Source organism: Cajanus cajan, chromosome 4, assembly GCF_000230855.2.
Source record: "Cajanus cajan strain Asha chromosome 4, NIPB_CcT2T_4, whole genome shotgun sequence".
Taxonomy (NCBI): domain Eukaryota; kingdom Viridiplantae; phylum Streptophyta; class Magnoliopsida; order Fabales; family Fabaceae; genus Cajanus; species Cajanus cajan.
In genome coordinates, this window is record NC_138520.1 from 6,477,301 (window position 1) to 6,492,627 (window position 15,327).

Consider the following 15,327-nt stretch of genomic DNA (forward strand, 5'->3'; position numbering starts at 1 on the left):
CATATATTGTGAGTCATTATAACTTATATACCTATACTTTTTAACAATTGTGAGAAATATTTACTAACACATACCAGCATATATTATAGGTAAAAGTAATTTTTAGTGACAAATATTGTGTCACTATAAAACAATTTTTTGTAGTGAACATAAGTGATTTGAAACTCAATCCATTTTCATAATCAATATTAGATATTGGAAATGAAAAAATATCTGAATTAAAAGTTGATTATGTTTCCATTGATATTTCACAAGATTTTTTCACAACATACTTTGATGATTTCACAACTACCATTGTTTAAAACACATAACCTAACTTAATTTAAATTTTTTCTTTATAATCTAAAGATATTTTAGCATCCATCATTGAGACCATTGATCAAATTATTTACTATGTCCTGTCTTTGATTTTAATTATTTTATATAATATAATTGAATGCAAACTTAATATTAGCACTAGATATATTTTATAATAACGTATATATATATTTGTTTAATATATATATATATATATATATTTTTTTTTTCTTTCTATTCTTCACTTTTCTATTATTTTTTAAATAAATATTATAAATTTAATAATGAAAATTGTAATACTTATTAATCATAAATGTCTTAAAATATCTATTTTATAAGTTATAAAAAAATAATAAACAAATCAATAATGATCTGAGTTGTCATATACATAGATTATTTACTAGTTATGATATAAAGTAAAACAAGTAAAATAAAATTAGATCATCATATCTTTTTTTACACTATTTGAGAGAACTAGTTGAAGCAGGTTTTATGTGTATAAGAATTTTGATCCCTTGTTAAAGAAATTGTAGAGTGGAACTCAGAGAGATCAAGTAGGTTAAAAACAGGCCCAATAGTCAAGGATAACTGGGCTGCAGCCTGTATTAATGAATAATGATGATGATTCTTCATGACCAATGTAAATATAAGGTAACAAAGATTTTGTTACTTTTCCGAGTTATAAAGTCACAAAGCATGAGGTCCCACAAGCACTAGCAAGCAATAAAGTAATGCCAAGTTCAATGCGTGTTATTTTATAAAGTTAATTACACTGCTTTTTTATATTATTATTGTTATTTTTTATTTTTTATTTTTATTTTTATTTTTATAACTTGTATCAGTAGTGAAAATAATTCAAGAGTTTAATGTTTCATAATGAAAGAAAATTTGTGAGAATTAATTTAATAAAATATAGATAAAAAAAATATATATAGTAAAATTTATAATTATTTGATAAAGTGAAATTAGGTGAAAAATAAAGACAAATTGATGTCTTTAAATTATATTTTATATAGTTAAATTTTTATGTAAAAATATATTATTTACATAATTATATTTTTATCTTTTACCAATTAATTATTTAGATAATAATGTAGGGTTAATATTATCTAAACACTTTTTTCTTTGTGAAAAATTTGACACAAGTCCACTCATAAGAGAGTGAGAGTGAAATTAAATCTACATGAATTTTACCATAATTTTATTATAAAATCACTTAAATCATCTCTTTCAAACACATGTTTTTTTTTTAATTCTTTGATAAGCCTTTCTTTCTTCTCCATTTCTTACTAAATCACTTCTTTCAAACCCACTACTGATTTACCATGATCTATTTAATAAAAAATATTGAGTTTGAGTTTTTGAAAAGATCTATTTTAATTAAAAAGATTAAACTCGTATTTATTAAAAAGCTTGTTAACTTTGATAGATAAGTCTATTTATCTATATAATATAATAATAATAAAATACATATTATATTATTAAAATATAATTAAATAAATAAAATTGTATACAAAAATTAAATTATTAATATTTTTTGACATTTTTCATGAATTAAATGTTTTACATTCTCCAGTCATATAAAATCAAGAAATCAAAAATAGAAATTTTAATGGTCGCATTTTTTCCTTTTTCCCCCTTTTTTTCCCCTTCATCTTCATGATTATTTATTTGAAATATTTCAAATGGGATATAAGAAATATTTGAAAAGATTTTTTTAGATAAAATTATCTTCTTTCATTAAAACTATATGTTTGTGTATGTTAGTGCACATGAATGTGCATGAATTGTCCCTCTTATATTTAAAAATAAGTTTTTTGATTAATTTAAAAATAAATTTATTAATTTATTTAATATTATTAATATAAAATAGGCTTTTAAATAATTTACTAGACTAAATTAGACTTTTATAAAGGTTAGACCAGAACTAAAAAAATATAATAAATAATAAACTAAATTTAGATTTTAATTTTATAAAATAAATTTGAATTATATATTCAAACTCTAATTACTTATCATATTATCATCTTAACTTTCATAATAATATCTTAATTGTTTAATAATTATTTTTTATTTTTAATTAAATAAAAAATTATTATGTACTTTATTATTAGATTATTAATAAAAATAACTGAGGTCATATGTTTTTTATTGTGACTAGTGTGACATGAAGTAACCGTCTAAAGATACCAAGGTGATATAAAAAATTAAAATAAAAGGAATATTTAAATGTATATTTTAGTGTTTAAAATTATAAGTATTAGTCACTTTAATTTTGACTTTATAAATTTTTTGTGTTAGCGGTTAAATTTAAAAATCATAGTCACTTTAGTATTTTTTTAATATAAAATAGGAAAAGGTAAGTGAAAAAAATTGAAATTAGTTTTATAAAGTTAAAATTAACGTAAGTATTTCATAAAATTAATATTAAAGTATTCAGCATTTTTAATTTTAAAGATTTGAGTGAACTTTACCTTAATTAAATAGTTTTTTATGTTTTTTTTTTTAACGCAACTAAAGTAAAGCTTTTACAAAAGAAAAACTAAAGTAATTTATATTTACAATTTCGAAGACTCAAATAAGAATTTAGTCAAATAAATACACACACAACTGAAATAATAATAATATAAAGGTGAAATTCAACTGAGCGACATTATAAATTTGAAGACTTGAATGAAAGATCACTCAAATAAATACACAGTACACACATTACTAGTTTGACAATGTATTTAGTCACCTTTAACGGTCATGTTGCACATTTATTTTTGTTAAATAAATAAGAAGAATGATACACAGTTATCTCTATATTACAAATATTGATTTGACATTTCTTATTTTTTTTTATATCATATAATTTATTACATTCATAATTTTTTTTTCTCAAGACTTAACGTGCAAGTGTCTTAAAAAATTATTCATTAATTAAATAACATATTAATATACTATGAAAGTAAAAAAAAATTGCAACGAAATTTGTTATTGAAATTTTTTGTAAAACCATTGTAAAACTATCAATCTCAACACTCAACGGAAAAGAATATTGTTTTATGTTATTGATTTTCAACAACTTTGATTAATGTTGTCACAAGTGTTATTTATCGTTGCTATTTTGATATTTCTTGTTGTAAAAATAATTTGTTTTAACAATTTAAGTCATTGCCATATATTATAATAAGATGACTTTTCTCAACAATTTATGTCAGTTATTTTCTTTTTTTTAATATTAAAAGTCATGAAAATAAATTATTATTTTTCAGCAACTTCTAATATTACCATAACTTTTATGTAAATTTATTTTTTAGAAAAAATTGAATTATCATATCATTTAAAATTTAATACTAATTGCACAAATATAAACTTATTTATATAAAATTGAGTTATAATACAGAAAAAACATAAATCAATTTATATAAGAAGAAGTCATGATACAATAATGTTCTTATTATGAAAATATATATCAACACCCAAATTTTGTTACAATAAGTTTTTTTTATTTAGTTTACATGTATTTTTTTTTTATTAAAATTTGAGTTAGATTAATATAGTGAGCAAAATTTTCTATTTATATATTGAACATAACTAGATATTCAAAACTTGAACATGAAACATTGATAAAGTTAGGAGAATTTCTTATCAAAAAATTTATATGTTCATAAATCTATATCATTATATAAAGAAAATATATTTTTAATAATCATTTTGATTTTGATTTTTTATTAATTATATGATAATTTTTTGTTTTATCCTTCACAATGAGTAATTATAAACCACTTTTGTGCACAAAAATACCATTTTTTTTTTCTGAAGAAAATATATAGAGGCACGATGTCTTTGGTAAAGATAAAGTTTATTTCTTTTAGAAGGAGAAATGTAGGTTTTGAGTTTTTGTTTCTTTTGGGGTGTAATTGTAAGAATGATGCTTTAGCGAGTAGTTCGATGCAGTTGTGTAAGATTTAGCAACAGCTCCAATCTCAAATGCGTTTAAAAGTGTTAAACCGAAAGCTTCTTTTACCGGCATGATCGGTATCCACTTTTGAAACCCATCACTCACTTTATCTTGGTCGAACTCCAACTCCATCTCACTACTTGCCCCGGACATTCGGACCTGCAATCTTATCTGACATTCCACTCTTCCCTGCTACCTCCTACACGTGCCACACTCACCTTAAACAAACCAAAAAATAAATAACTAATAATCATCACTTAATATGTACGTACAAAGTGAAATACACTTGTCTTAACTAGGGCTTGACATTTTTATTTTTACACTTTTTAACTCTCACAAGGCAAGTTATCCCAGCTTTAATTGTACACATCTTCTAACTTTAACCACCTTTGTTTGTCTCAACTCAATACCCAAATATAGACATTTCTTATTGTGCTTTCTCTGATGCCTTTCAGAGTTTCTCTGTTTGAGATTTTAATTCTCCGCAGTCCGCAGAAACATATATGGTATATGAAACTATGTATACGGCAAATATAATATAATATAATAAACTATGAAACTCTAGCAAGGAAAGCAATGGTTGGTCACTTAAGATGCAAAGACAAACTTTATGGGACACTTTACCGTATAGGGATGTAGGAATAGGACAATGCGACAAGAAAAGAAGACTCAACTCAAAAGAGCAAGAATCATGAACTTCCGGGCAAAGATGATACATTGTTCACTGCTCGTGTTCTTGTCTCTGTGAGAAACAAATTATATGCAAAGCAAAAGTGTGAGAGTTGAAGATAGAAGAGAATGGAATCCTAAGAGTGCTGAGAAAACGTTAATCAGATCATTACTCAAAGTGGGGAAAGACAAAGGTTTCTGGTCCTCAGAAGCATAGAAGAAACCATGATGGAAACATTTCAAACAACATTTTCAGTCAAGCTTCCCTTACATTTCGCTTTCATCCAATAATTCACCTTGTTCTTTTCTTGTAAATCTTCCAACACCATTTTCAATATTTTATTTATTCCCGTGATCACATCTCTTTCTAGTTCTCCTTACGTTCTTATGGAGGGAAAAGGAAAGGATAGGGGTTTCCTTCTCTGTCACTGACAATTTATGATAAAAAAAAATAATATTATTCAAACAATTTTTTTTTTTACATTATCTTACACTTTTCACTATTTTCTTCTTACCCATCTTTTATCATAAAATTTAGTACGTAGAAAAATATTACTCATTCATAGATATATGTATACGAAATTAAAGTTGAATTATAACCCTAAGCTCCTCCAAGAAACACTATGATAACCTTCTTTTTCCATAAATCATAGTACTATACTCTATCTCGATCCAAACTAAATGATTAATCAATCTTAATTACTAAATACTATTTAATTCAGATGGCTAACTACAAATCGTACTTCTAAGAGTGAGAATATTTTTTGAACGAATCAGTCATTTACTGTCAGCTCCTTTATAGTATGAATCTTTTGTAATATCACTAGTCTTTTCATTGGTTTTTGAATTGAGATGCAATGTATTTCGTGTTCTTCGCTTTCGTACATGGACACCATTAATGGGTCTAGCTTCCTCAAGAAAGCCTTATAAATTTGTCTTTAAGCCAGCCTGTTGCATTCTCAGTTCTCAGCCTTTTACCCAATAAAATCTGTAAGCAACTCTTCATCATTAACTCTCTCTTTCTCTCTCTTGCGCTGGCATTAGCATTAATGTAACTGGAGGCATGCAGATACTAGAATAAGCAAAAGAGTCTATGAACGATACGAAAAAAGAGTGATCCCACACAATCCAGGACAATAAAGTGTACCAATGAAGATGAGAAAAACTCGACCAGAAAGAGGAGCTGAAGAACATTTAAAGTTTGCTTTAATTTCTCATCTTTTACCCTAACCAAAACCCACCACATCGATAGATGATGGGTCGGGAACAAAGATAATAATATCGGCACTAAGTTATATGTACACAGAATCACAAAACAGTCACACAAACAAACGCACGCACACACATCAATATCATCATCTGCCTTCTCCAAAACTTGAGAGTAGTAATGATTTAAAAATTAAATAGAAAAAAGAAAAAGAAAACAAATCAAGCAAGTAAAAGAAAATTAATTAATAAGTAGCTAGCTAGCTTGGGATATCATCATATCATACTTGATGGAATTAATCAGTTGTGAAACTAACAAGTGGATGGAGGCATAAGATTCAAGCCCAAGTCATCCTTTTCCAAAACCAAGCGAGCCTTGTTGGTCTCCGAATTAGATCCATAATCCGGGTGCACCCTTTTCTTGGATTGCAGCGACACCCCAAAAAGCTTGGTCTTGCAGTTGTTACCATTACTGCTATGCCCTTCAACAATCGTTATAGAACTCCTCGATGTGTTGGTGGGAGAGTTCACAACATAGTTCTGAGGTTGAGGTTGTGCAGTTCCTTGCTTAGGGTTACTGGAATAATACCCCAGAAGCTGGTTCATTGGCCTTTGCATCATTAAAACATTGGCACTGCTTATTGGAGTAGCAGAAGGTGTATTTGATAGAAGCAAAGAAGAGGAATAAGAGTTGCTCGGAGCCACTGGCTTGACATGGTTCTGAACGAAGTAGATAATGTCATTATAAAGCTTCTTCATGTGCGCGAGTTCGGACAAGAGCATGTTGTTGCTTCGCCTGAGTCTCTCGTTGTCCTCGGAAAGCGCGGTGACGGAAGTGCCGTAGTTGGCTGCACCGTTCACCAATGAGGTGGCTCCACGTGGCGGCGAGTCACACCAATTGGCTTGCTCGTCGGAGTCGTTGGAGGGAGAGATGCTGACTCTGCCGGAGAAGGGAAAAAAAGTTGGAACGTTGACGTTGACTCCAAGATGAGAATGCTGGTTCATGCTTCCTTGTTGAGGCTGTGCCGTTTTTCTTCTATGGATCTCGCATAGCAAGTGTTTCTCTCCCTTCTTGAAGAATTCGTTTGCGAACTCCCACCGGTCCGGCACAATCTTTCTAAAACCCTAGTTAGTTCATGTGTTTGAAAAAACCATGTTAGAAGAGGAAACAATAATTGAAGAACGTAACAAGTAAATGGTGTGTGTAAGTATATATAATACGTACATAGGTGTTGAGTTGGCGAACGAAGCTTGAGAAATTGTTGTGTTTGAAGTAGTTGGGAAGAAGGTCTCTTGCAAACTCTGGTGGACGCCAAACGACGAAGGTGGTGTCGTCTTCGCCCCATGAAACTATGTGATCTGTGGTGGGATCGTCGACAAGTTGGTATGTTTTAGTGAGGAAAGGTGCTGGCACGGATTTGTGTGAGTCCAACGAGAGTAAAATGCCTTCACAGTTGTCTAGAAGAAGAGCCATTGGAAGAGGAGAGAAAGAGTGTGAGAGTGAGAGTGAGAGTGAGAATGGTGCGGGAAGAAGGATGGATAAAAATGTTTAGAGGAGAAGAGAGAGAAAGGAGTTGTTACTGTGTAATGAGTTTTGTTTATACATACATGTATGTGTATTTTGGCATATAAGTATTTTTGTTTTGTTTTGTATTTGTTTTCCTCATCGGTTGTGTAGTGAGAGAGAATATGTGTCTGTCTGTCTAGGACTGTGAAATAAGGGCCTTTCAAGGCAAACCCGTGACTCGCTTTCTCTCTCTCTCCTTCTACGTGTGTGTGCGTATGTGTGTTCTGATACAGAGAGGGTTCTGACATTGATCCCGCGCACACCCACTTAAAATCACGCACAAGACCAAGAAGGTGCACACCAATGCTATCTAATCTGTCATCTTTTACAAATTGACCGTTCAACCCCTTCCTCAACTCTTTTTACTTTTATTCCATTCCATTAGTAGTAATCAGTCAAACACTTCCAATGTTACAGCCTTTTCTCTAATCATTTTTTAGCAGATTAAAAAGTTTTAGAGTTAACGCTTCTAATAGTTGCCATGTCAATGAAGAAATACGTATATGCTAATTAATATATACATGCTGAATTGGAATGATTATGTCATCTGTCTCTGGGGTATACTAATTTCCAATTCCAAAGTAAAGGAATCTTGGATAGAAGGACAATCTGATTTATGACAAACTACGGTTTTGGGGTATTGACATTACATTTTTTTTCTTCAAATAAAATATTGGAAGGTGTAAGATGAGAAATGTGAAGAAGGTGGGTTTCACTTCACGTCAAACGAGTGTCCTCTTTTCACAATTTGTAGCTTTCCTTTTGTTGTTTAATGTCACCAGCCAAACACAGTCCCTAGTTTCGAATCCCTATCATATTTTATTTTATTTCTTGTATTGCACATCTCTAGCAGATATAAGGCAAGGTATACATCGAACTACGTGATGGGAATTAAAGACTGTTGTAGGTGACGACATTTCTTCCTTCCGTTGCTTCTATGATTTATTTCTTCTATCTATCTATCTGACTTTTTCTTTTCTTTTCCTTATTGAAAAAAAACACATTTGAAACTAGAATATCGTTTGCTCTCTCTGGCCTCTAGTGCCTTTTACTCGCTACCTTACAATAGCCCTAGCTACCTACCCGTGTTTAGCTTTCCTTTGCTTTTACATTGAGCCTCCAACTTTGGCTCTTACGCGGCTCGGCTTCTTTTAATCTGCTCATGTGTCCAGGTGATTGAATTATTGATCCCAAAAGTTCTCATGAAATAACAAGGCAAAATTTTTCCACCTTTTCCACCTCCATTCTATTTCTTTATAATAAACTCAAATACATTATGTATACATAATTAATTATCTAACACCTTTAATTGATAATCGATGCAACATATTAATCATTAATATATTATGTTGATAGTTAACATGAATCACAAATGTAATATATGAATAATAATATGACATTAATCGATGAATAATGTACTACATCTATAATCAATATGGCATTTCAATACTTAACATGTCATATTAGTAATTTATTTATTAACAATATTAGCTAGACAGTTATCTGTGTGGGGTGATAAAATATATGTAAATTTAAAAATCAAATAAAGTATAAAGTATTAAAATTAGAGTGATAAAATTCACAAAATATAAGAAAAAAAAAGTGTAATTAAACTTATTTCTTTTCTTGCTCTCTTTAACACCACACCACGTATGTAGCATGTATCGATAAGTTGCGCGCCCGTGCATTAAACTTCCAAAATGAATGCAACTATATGTAATTAGTAAAACACATGAAAGAGCTCATTAACAAATCATTCAATCAATCCATAATTTCACATCAAGAATCATGCAACGAGTTTCTGATATTTCTTTGATTGTCTCGTTAATTAAATTTAGTTTCTACTTTTGTGGGTGGGTAGGGTTGTGTTTGCATACTAAGCTACAGGCTTCATAATTTGAAAGAAAAGAGGAGGTAAAAAAAGTTGCTTGAAAACCATAGAGTAATAAGTGGCCAGTGAGGATCCAAATAATTAAAATAAGAAGCGCATTCATTTTGTGATAATAAGTGAAAGTAGAATAGTAGGGACGCAGAAGCAGATAGAGGGCCAAAGCAAAACAATGGGAAAATGATGACTAATTATTTCGGATAGATACCACAACTGATTATTTTGATAGTGTCTATGATTCTCATTATTGGAAAAACAAAGCTAAACTGTCCCGGTTCCCCACCCATATAGTCATTATTTCTCACTTTACAATTTTCTTTGCTTTCCTCATATAACAATGTGATTATAATTAAATAATAATATCTCAAAAGTTGCTCAACACCCAATTGAAGCTTACGAGAGAAGCTCGAGCTTTAATATCGGTTTATCCCCCAAACAGAACAAGTACTATATATTATTAAGAATTCAAAAGGAAGCAACGATTTACAGAAAAAAGGGTTTTGTTATATTAAATACTTAGTAGAAATTAAGCCGGGTCATATATAGTTTTTCGTAGAGAATCGCTACCTTTTTACCATGCATCTTCGTTTTTATATTATATTATATTATATTATATATATATATATATATAGAAGATTTATGATTAATTTATTAAGATTAATAAAAATAGTTAATTTAATTTATAGTAATAATTTATTTTATATTTATATTTGTTTAAAAATTATATGTGTACTACTTTTATCTTTTAATTAATATTTATCTTTCTATTAACTTATTAGGATTAATCTTCTATATTTTTTTTTCTATCCTAATTAATATTACTTACTCTTTTGACTAATTGGAATTTTTTAACTACTTAAAATACATGTCTTTAAAAATTTATGATTAATGTATTCCATCAAAATAAAAAAAAATATATTTTAATTAGAGTATTTTAGTTTAAAAACTAATACATCAAATATTATAAATTAAGTCTTACACAAATAAATATATAATTATTTTCAATTGAGTCTCATAAATAGAAGAAAAAAAATTAGTAAATTATAGCAGATTTGGTTGATAATATAAAACTGGCTTCAAACGTGACACTACAGAAAAAAAAAGTTACTATCATTTTCTACATGTTAATTTAGAATTATATTAGTCTCTATTAATATAATGTTTTGTATAATAAAATTAAAACTATTCATATACATATTATGAGTTTATACTAATAGTACATTAATTATATATATATATATATATATATATTATATACTAACAAAATAGTTCTATTAGCTAGAGTGTATATAGATATATATTATAAATACATATAAAAGGTTAGTGCGTAATTAATACATTAAACTGTTAGTGTATATCTTTAAAGTCTATACTATTTTTTTTCTTGGATAAAAGTTATACTAACAAAGCAATCTTATATACTTGACAATTTTTATTAGTAGATGACAATATTTTTTATAATATGAGAAAATGAAAATATAGAAAACATTAATGTATTTAAATAAAACAGAAATTCGTTCAAAACTGTTTTTGACAGAAAACTCGTTCAAAACTAAAGAAAGAACAAATGGGATATATATACGCATTTAAAATATTAATTCAACAAATAAGTAAAACTAGAAATAATATTTTGCACATTATGATATTTATATTATAGTGGACTAAACGAGTTAAAAGTTAAAACCAACTAAAATGGGTTGAGTTTGTGAGTTAATGAATTATCTCACAGACTAATTATTTTCAAAATATTATTTATTATTGGCTAAAAACCTATTTAGTCCCTTATAATAATTATTTGTTTCAATTTAGTCTCATTTTTATTTTTTGTCTCAATTTGATCTTTTAATAAATTAATTGGTTGCAATGTCGAACTTTCATCCAAATTATTTAAACAGAATTAATTGTTGATCACGTGGATGCCACGTAGATGCATAGGTGGATGCCAAATTTCATTAATGCATCTAGAACCAGAATGACCCATTCTGAAACCAGAACGACCCGTTCTGGTTGCGTTGTGTGTTAATTTTGAATTTGGAACGGGCCGTTCCATATGCAAAATTAACACACCACGAGTGCAGCAGAACAGGTCGTTTTGATTTTAGAACGACCCGTTCTAGATTCAGAACGGGCCGTTCTAAAACGCCAACCACATACATACGTTCGACAAAATGCCGCAATGTGATTCAAAAATTGAAAATAAAAATTCATAACATATAATAAATTCAAAGGTAGAAATATGGTTTAGAGACTGAAAACAAAAATTCATAACATAACATAACATATACTAAAAAAGTTCAAAGAAATTACTGAGAAGAAAAATCATCTGGATAACGCTGAAGGTGTCAATAATACATCTTATCTACCATATAACACTGAATGGCTGATAGGATATCAACATTATCTACCTGTACATGTGGTTGTGTGGTGAAATGTTGGTCTTGTGTATCCTCTTCCTTTACTTCAGGTTGTACCTCCTCAAGAACAAGTTGTTGTTGTTGGGGTACATCGATCAATGACTTCAAGGGAAAATACCATGTCGTTTCATCCTTGACTGTATAGTGTCAATTTGGTAGTAAGTGGTTCACTCCAGTTTGACCAACAATGAAATAAAATTTGCTACTATTAGTGATATACTGTATTGTCCTTAATGATACACTGTATAGCCCAAATGTTTAGCAATTGAAGTTATCAATCCCCATTGACAATAATACCAAATCAAATGTTTGAAATGTTTTGTACCTTGGGTCTTTTTCCTTGCACGATTCACAACCGTGAATTATAATCACCGACCGTTTGTGTTTGACATTCTAGAATCAGAACGGCCTGTCGTTCTGGTTCCAGATATATTAATGAAATTTGGCATCCACCTATGTATTCACGTAACATCTACTGATCTACGTGACCAATAGAACTCCGTTTAAATAATTTGGACGGAAGTCCAACATTGCAATCAATTAATTTATTAGGGACTAAATTGAGACAAAAAATAAAAGTGAGACTAAATTGAAACAAATAATTATTTTAAGGGATCAAAATAGGTTTTTAGCCTTTATTATTTTATAGTTTTATAAATAATAATTGAACTAAAGGCGTTAACTTTCTCTTCACCCAATCACCTTAGCTGCTTTTAATATATTTATAATTCATGGTCCTTACAGCATCACTTATTAACATGCTTTTCAATCATTTTTAATTGAGTTTAACAATTTCTGTCAAACAATTAGAAATCATAATTATATGTCGTTTATTTATTTATTTCTATTATAAAATTAACAAACTTGTTATACACGATGATATTTATAATTGAATGACTATGTAAAAATTTTATTTTATATTTTTAATTTATTGTTTTACAAATACCAGTTTTTTTTATTTATTAGGCGGCTGCTAGCCAGTCCATTAAGTTAAATAGACTAGACTGTTTACTTTTTAAAATATCAATTTTATTTTATAATTATAAAACCGTGATTCATTAAAGAACCGGATTAACCAATTTTGATCCATTTAAATGCAAATGAAAACGAACTAGACTCCATGCCGATGGATCAAAATTGGAACTAGTGATGATGATAGACTTAATGGTTGCAAAAAAATTAAAACCATTATAAAATGGTAGCTGATTCCGATGATAACAATAGCAAAAACATGTAATAATAGTACGCTCATATAAGGTGGTGGTTATGGTAACAAAATAAAGGTGGCGATTTCAGTTTTAACTAAGAGCGGTAAGAAATTAAGGACGAGTCTATTAAATATATTTTTTATTTGTTCGTAAATTTCATCGATCGAACTATTTGGTTACAATTTTTTTTTATAAAATAGATAAAGTTAACACATTTTCACATAAATTAAAATAAAATAATATTTCATGTATCATTTTTTTTAATGATGTTATTAGTAATTAATCTCTATCGGACATTTCATTCCATATCCAAAATCAATATTCAAATTTTACATATATGATTTAAAATACATGTAAATATTTATTATTAAATTATAATGTAAAAATATCTAAATCATATATATAAAATTTAATACCAATAATTGTGATACTATCTTACACTTCAATTACTTAATTAATGAAATTTAGTAATTTACATTTTGTAAAAACAAGTTAAACACCCACGAGTAAATAAGAGAAAATGGATGACTTTATTCTTGTAGGAGTTAATTCAATGAGAAGAAATTGTACTTTTTTAATATAAAAAAAAAAAAGAAAAAAGAATTAAACGATGTTTTATTAATACATAACTTTGTTTATGATTTTAAAAGTACTTTTTATTTTTTTTTATAGTTATTGTGTTTCGAGGCTAAATAATTAAAACTTTATATCTGAATACAAAATCACTAAAGTAAATTAATAATTTGGCAAATAAATTCATATGATTTCGTATACCCTATTAATATGACTAAATGAGATTTTATTGAAAATAAAAAAATAAATAAATCCCATCTTTTGTATCATTCTTTTTTGTTCAAAATTTGTTTTTTTTATTAATATTTTATATCAATTAGTAAAATGAATATATTAATATATGCTCCTTTTGTTCATTTGTAATTAATTGTTAGTTTTAAAGTAAAATTTTTATTTTTATTTATTTGTCTTTTCAAAGGTTAAACACAACATTAATTATAATTTTATTAATACTCTTATATCTTACATAATTCTAACTAATTTATACATTAACAACTAATATGTATTTATTATGAAATTAAAATGAAAAGGGTATAATAAAAAATATTAAAATTATTTTATGAAAAAAAAGGAAATTTATTAGATTTATTGATTTGCATATAACAACCTTAAATGACTATTGAAAAGAAATGAATATAGTATTATTGAGGAACAATCCTCCTCATAACAATTAATATGTATGTTTAGTCAACGAAGGATTTACACACCCTCTTCACTCAAGGACAAAATATCTTGAACATGAAAGGTGATTTAATAACGATTGATGAGTGGTTTGATAGGTCTAAACAACATTAGTTGATATAGATTTTGATGTCATCTTAATTAAGAAAGTAAATTTAAACTTATAAAATTGGTTTGTAAGTGTCAAATTTATAGAAATTGGATATTTATGGATAATTCAATAGTTAATTGCGTGAAAAGACTATTAACAATTCTTAGAATAAGTTCTAATATCAATAAAAAGTGGATAATAAATCTAACTTAATCATATAAAATTATTTTATAAAATTAAAATAATGATTATTTTTCACTTACATACACTAAAATAATCATTTTACCAATAAATTGACATGAAATAAGATTTAATTTTATTAAATAAGGAAATATAATTCCTTCTCTTCGCATCCATTCCTACATAGATAAAGTGATATTATTGGTCATAACTTTATATCGAAATCAATGATCAAACTTTGATCTTTATTTAAAAAATATAAGTTTTGAATTATTTATGTCGAAAATCTTTAGTCTAACATTTTTTTTAAGAAAGCGATGGTTTTATCAATTTTTACACAAAATAAATACGTATACAATTTGACTACCTAATATTGGGTTTCGTAATGTGTTAATACGCGTCCAAATAAAATTATCAGTTAAGAATTAAAATATACAGAATATTAAATAAGTAAGAAAGTATTTAATATTAAAAAAATGTGTAGTAAATTTTAAGTGAAATTGTACCAGTTAACTCATATGTTGATATACGGTCATTAGTGACATTTTTGCTTTTATTAAGGTGGTGAATGTGAATAAAAGTGAGATGAGAACAGAAGAGCTAACAA

At 27.7% G+C, this 15,327-nt stretch overlaps 1 protein-coding gene across 1 annotated transcript; it reads right to left on the reverse strand.

Annotated features, from left to right (window-relative positions):
* Positions 1 to 6,096: 6,096 nt before the first annotated feature.
* LOC109818519 (heat stress transcription factor B-4) lies at positions 6,097 to 7,901 on the reverse strand. Its single transcript, XM_020384006.3, has 2 exons — positions 7,344 to 7,901; positions 6,097 to 7,243 (listed from the first exon to the last, which is right to left on the reverse strand). Exons 1-2 carry the CDS (start codon positions 7,590 to 7,592, stop codon positions 6,431 to 6,433), a joined length of 1,062 nt encoding a protein of 353 aa, XP_020239595.1. The 5' UTR covers positions 7,593 to 7,901; the 3' UTR covers positions 6,097 to 6,430.
* Positions 7,902 to 15,327: the final 7,426 nt, after the last annotated feature.

What these genes read in the sequence shown, in the direction of transcription:
- LOC109818519 (XM_020384006.3), bottom strand. Translation starts at nt 7,592, where the DNA reads ATGGCTCTTCTTCTAGACAACTGTGAAGGCATTTTACTCTCGTTGGAC. An exon ending in TTCGCCAACTCAACACCTAT is followed by an intron (nt 7,244 to 7,343) that starts GTACGTATTATA and finishes TGAACTAACTAG; the next exon opens with GGTTTTAGAAAGATTGTGCC.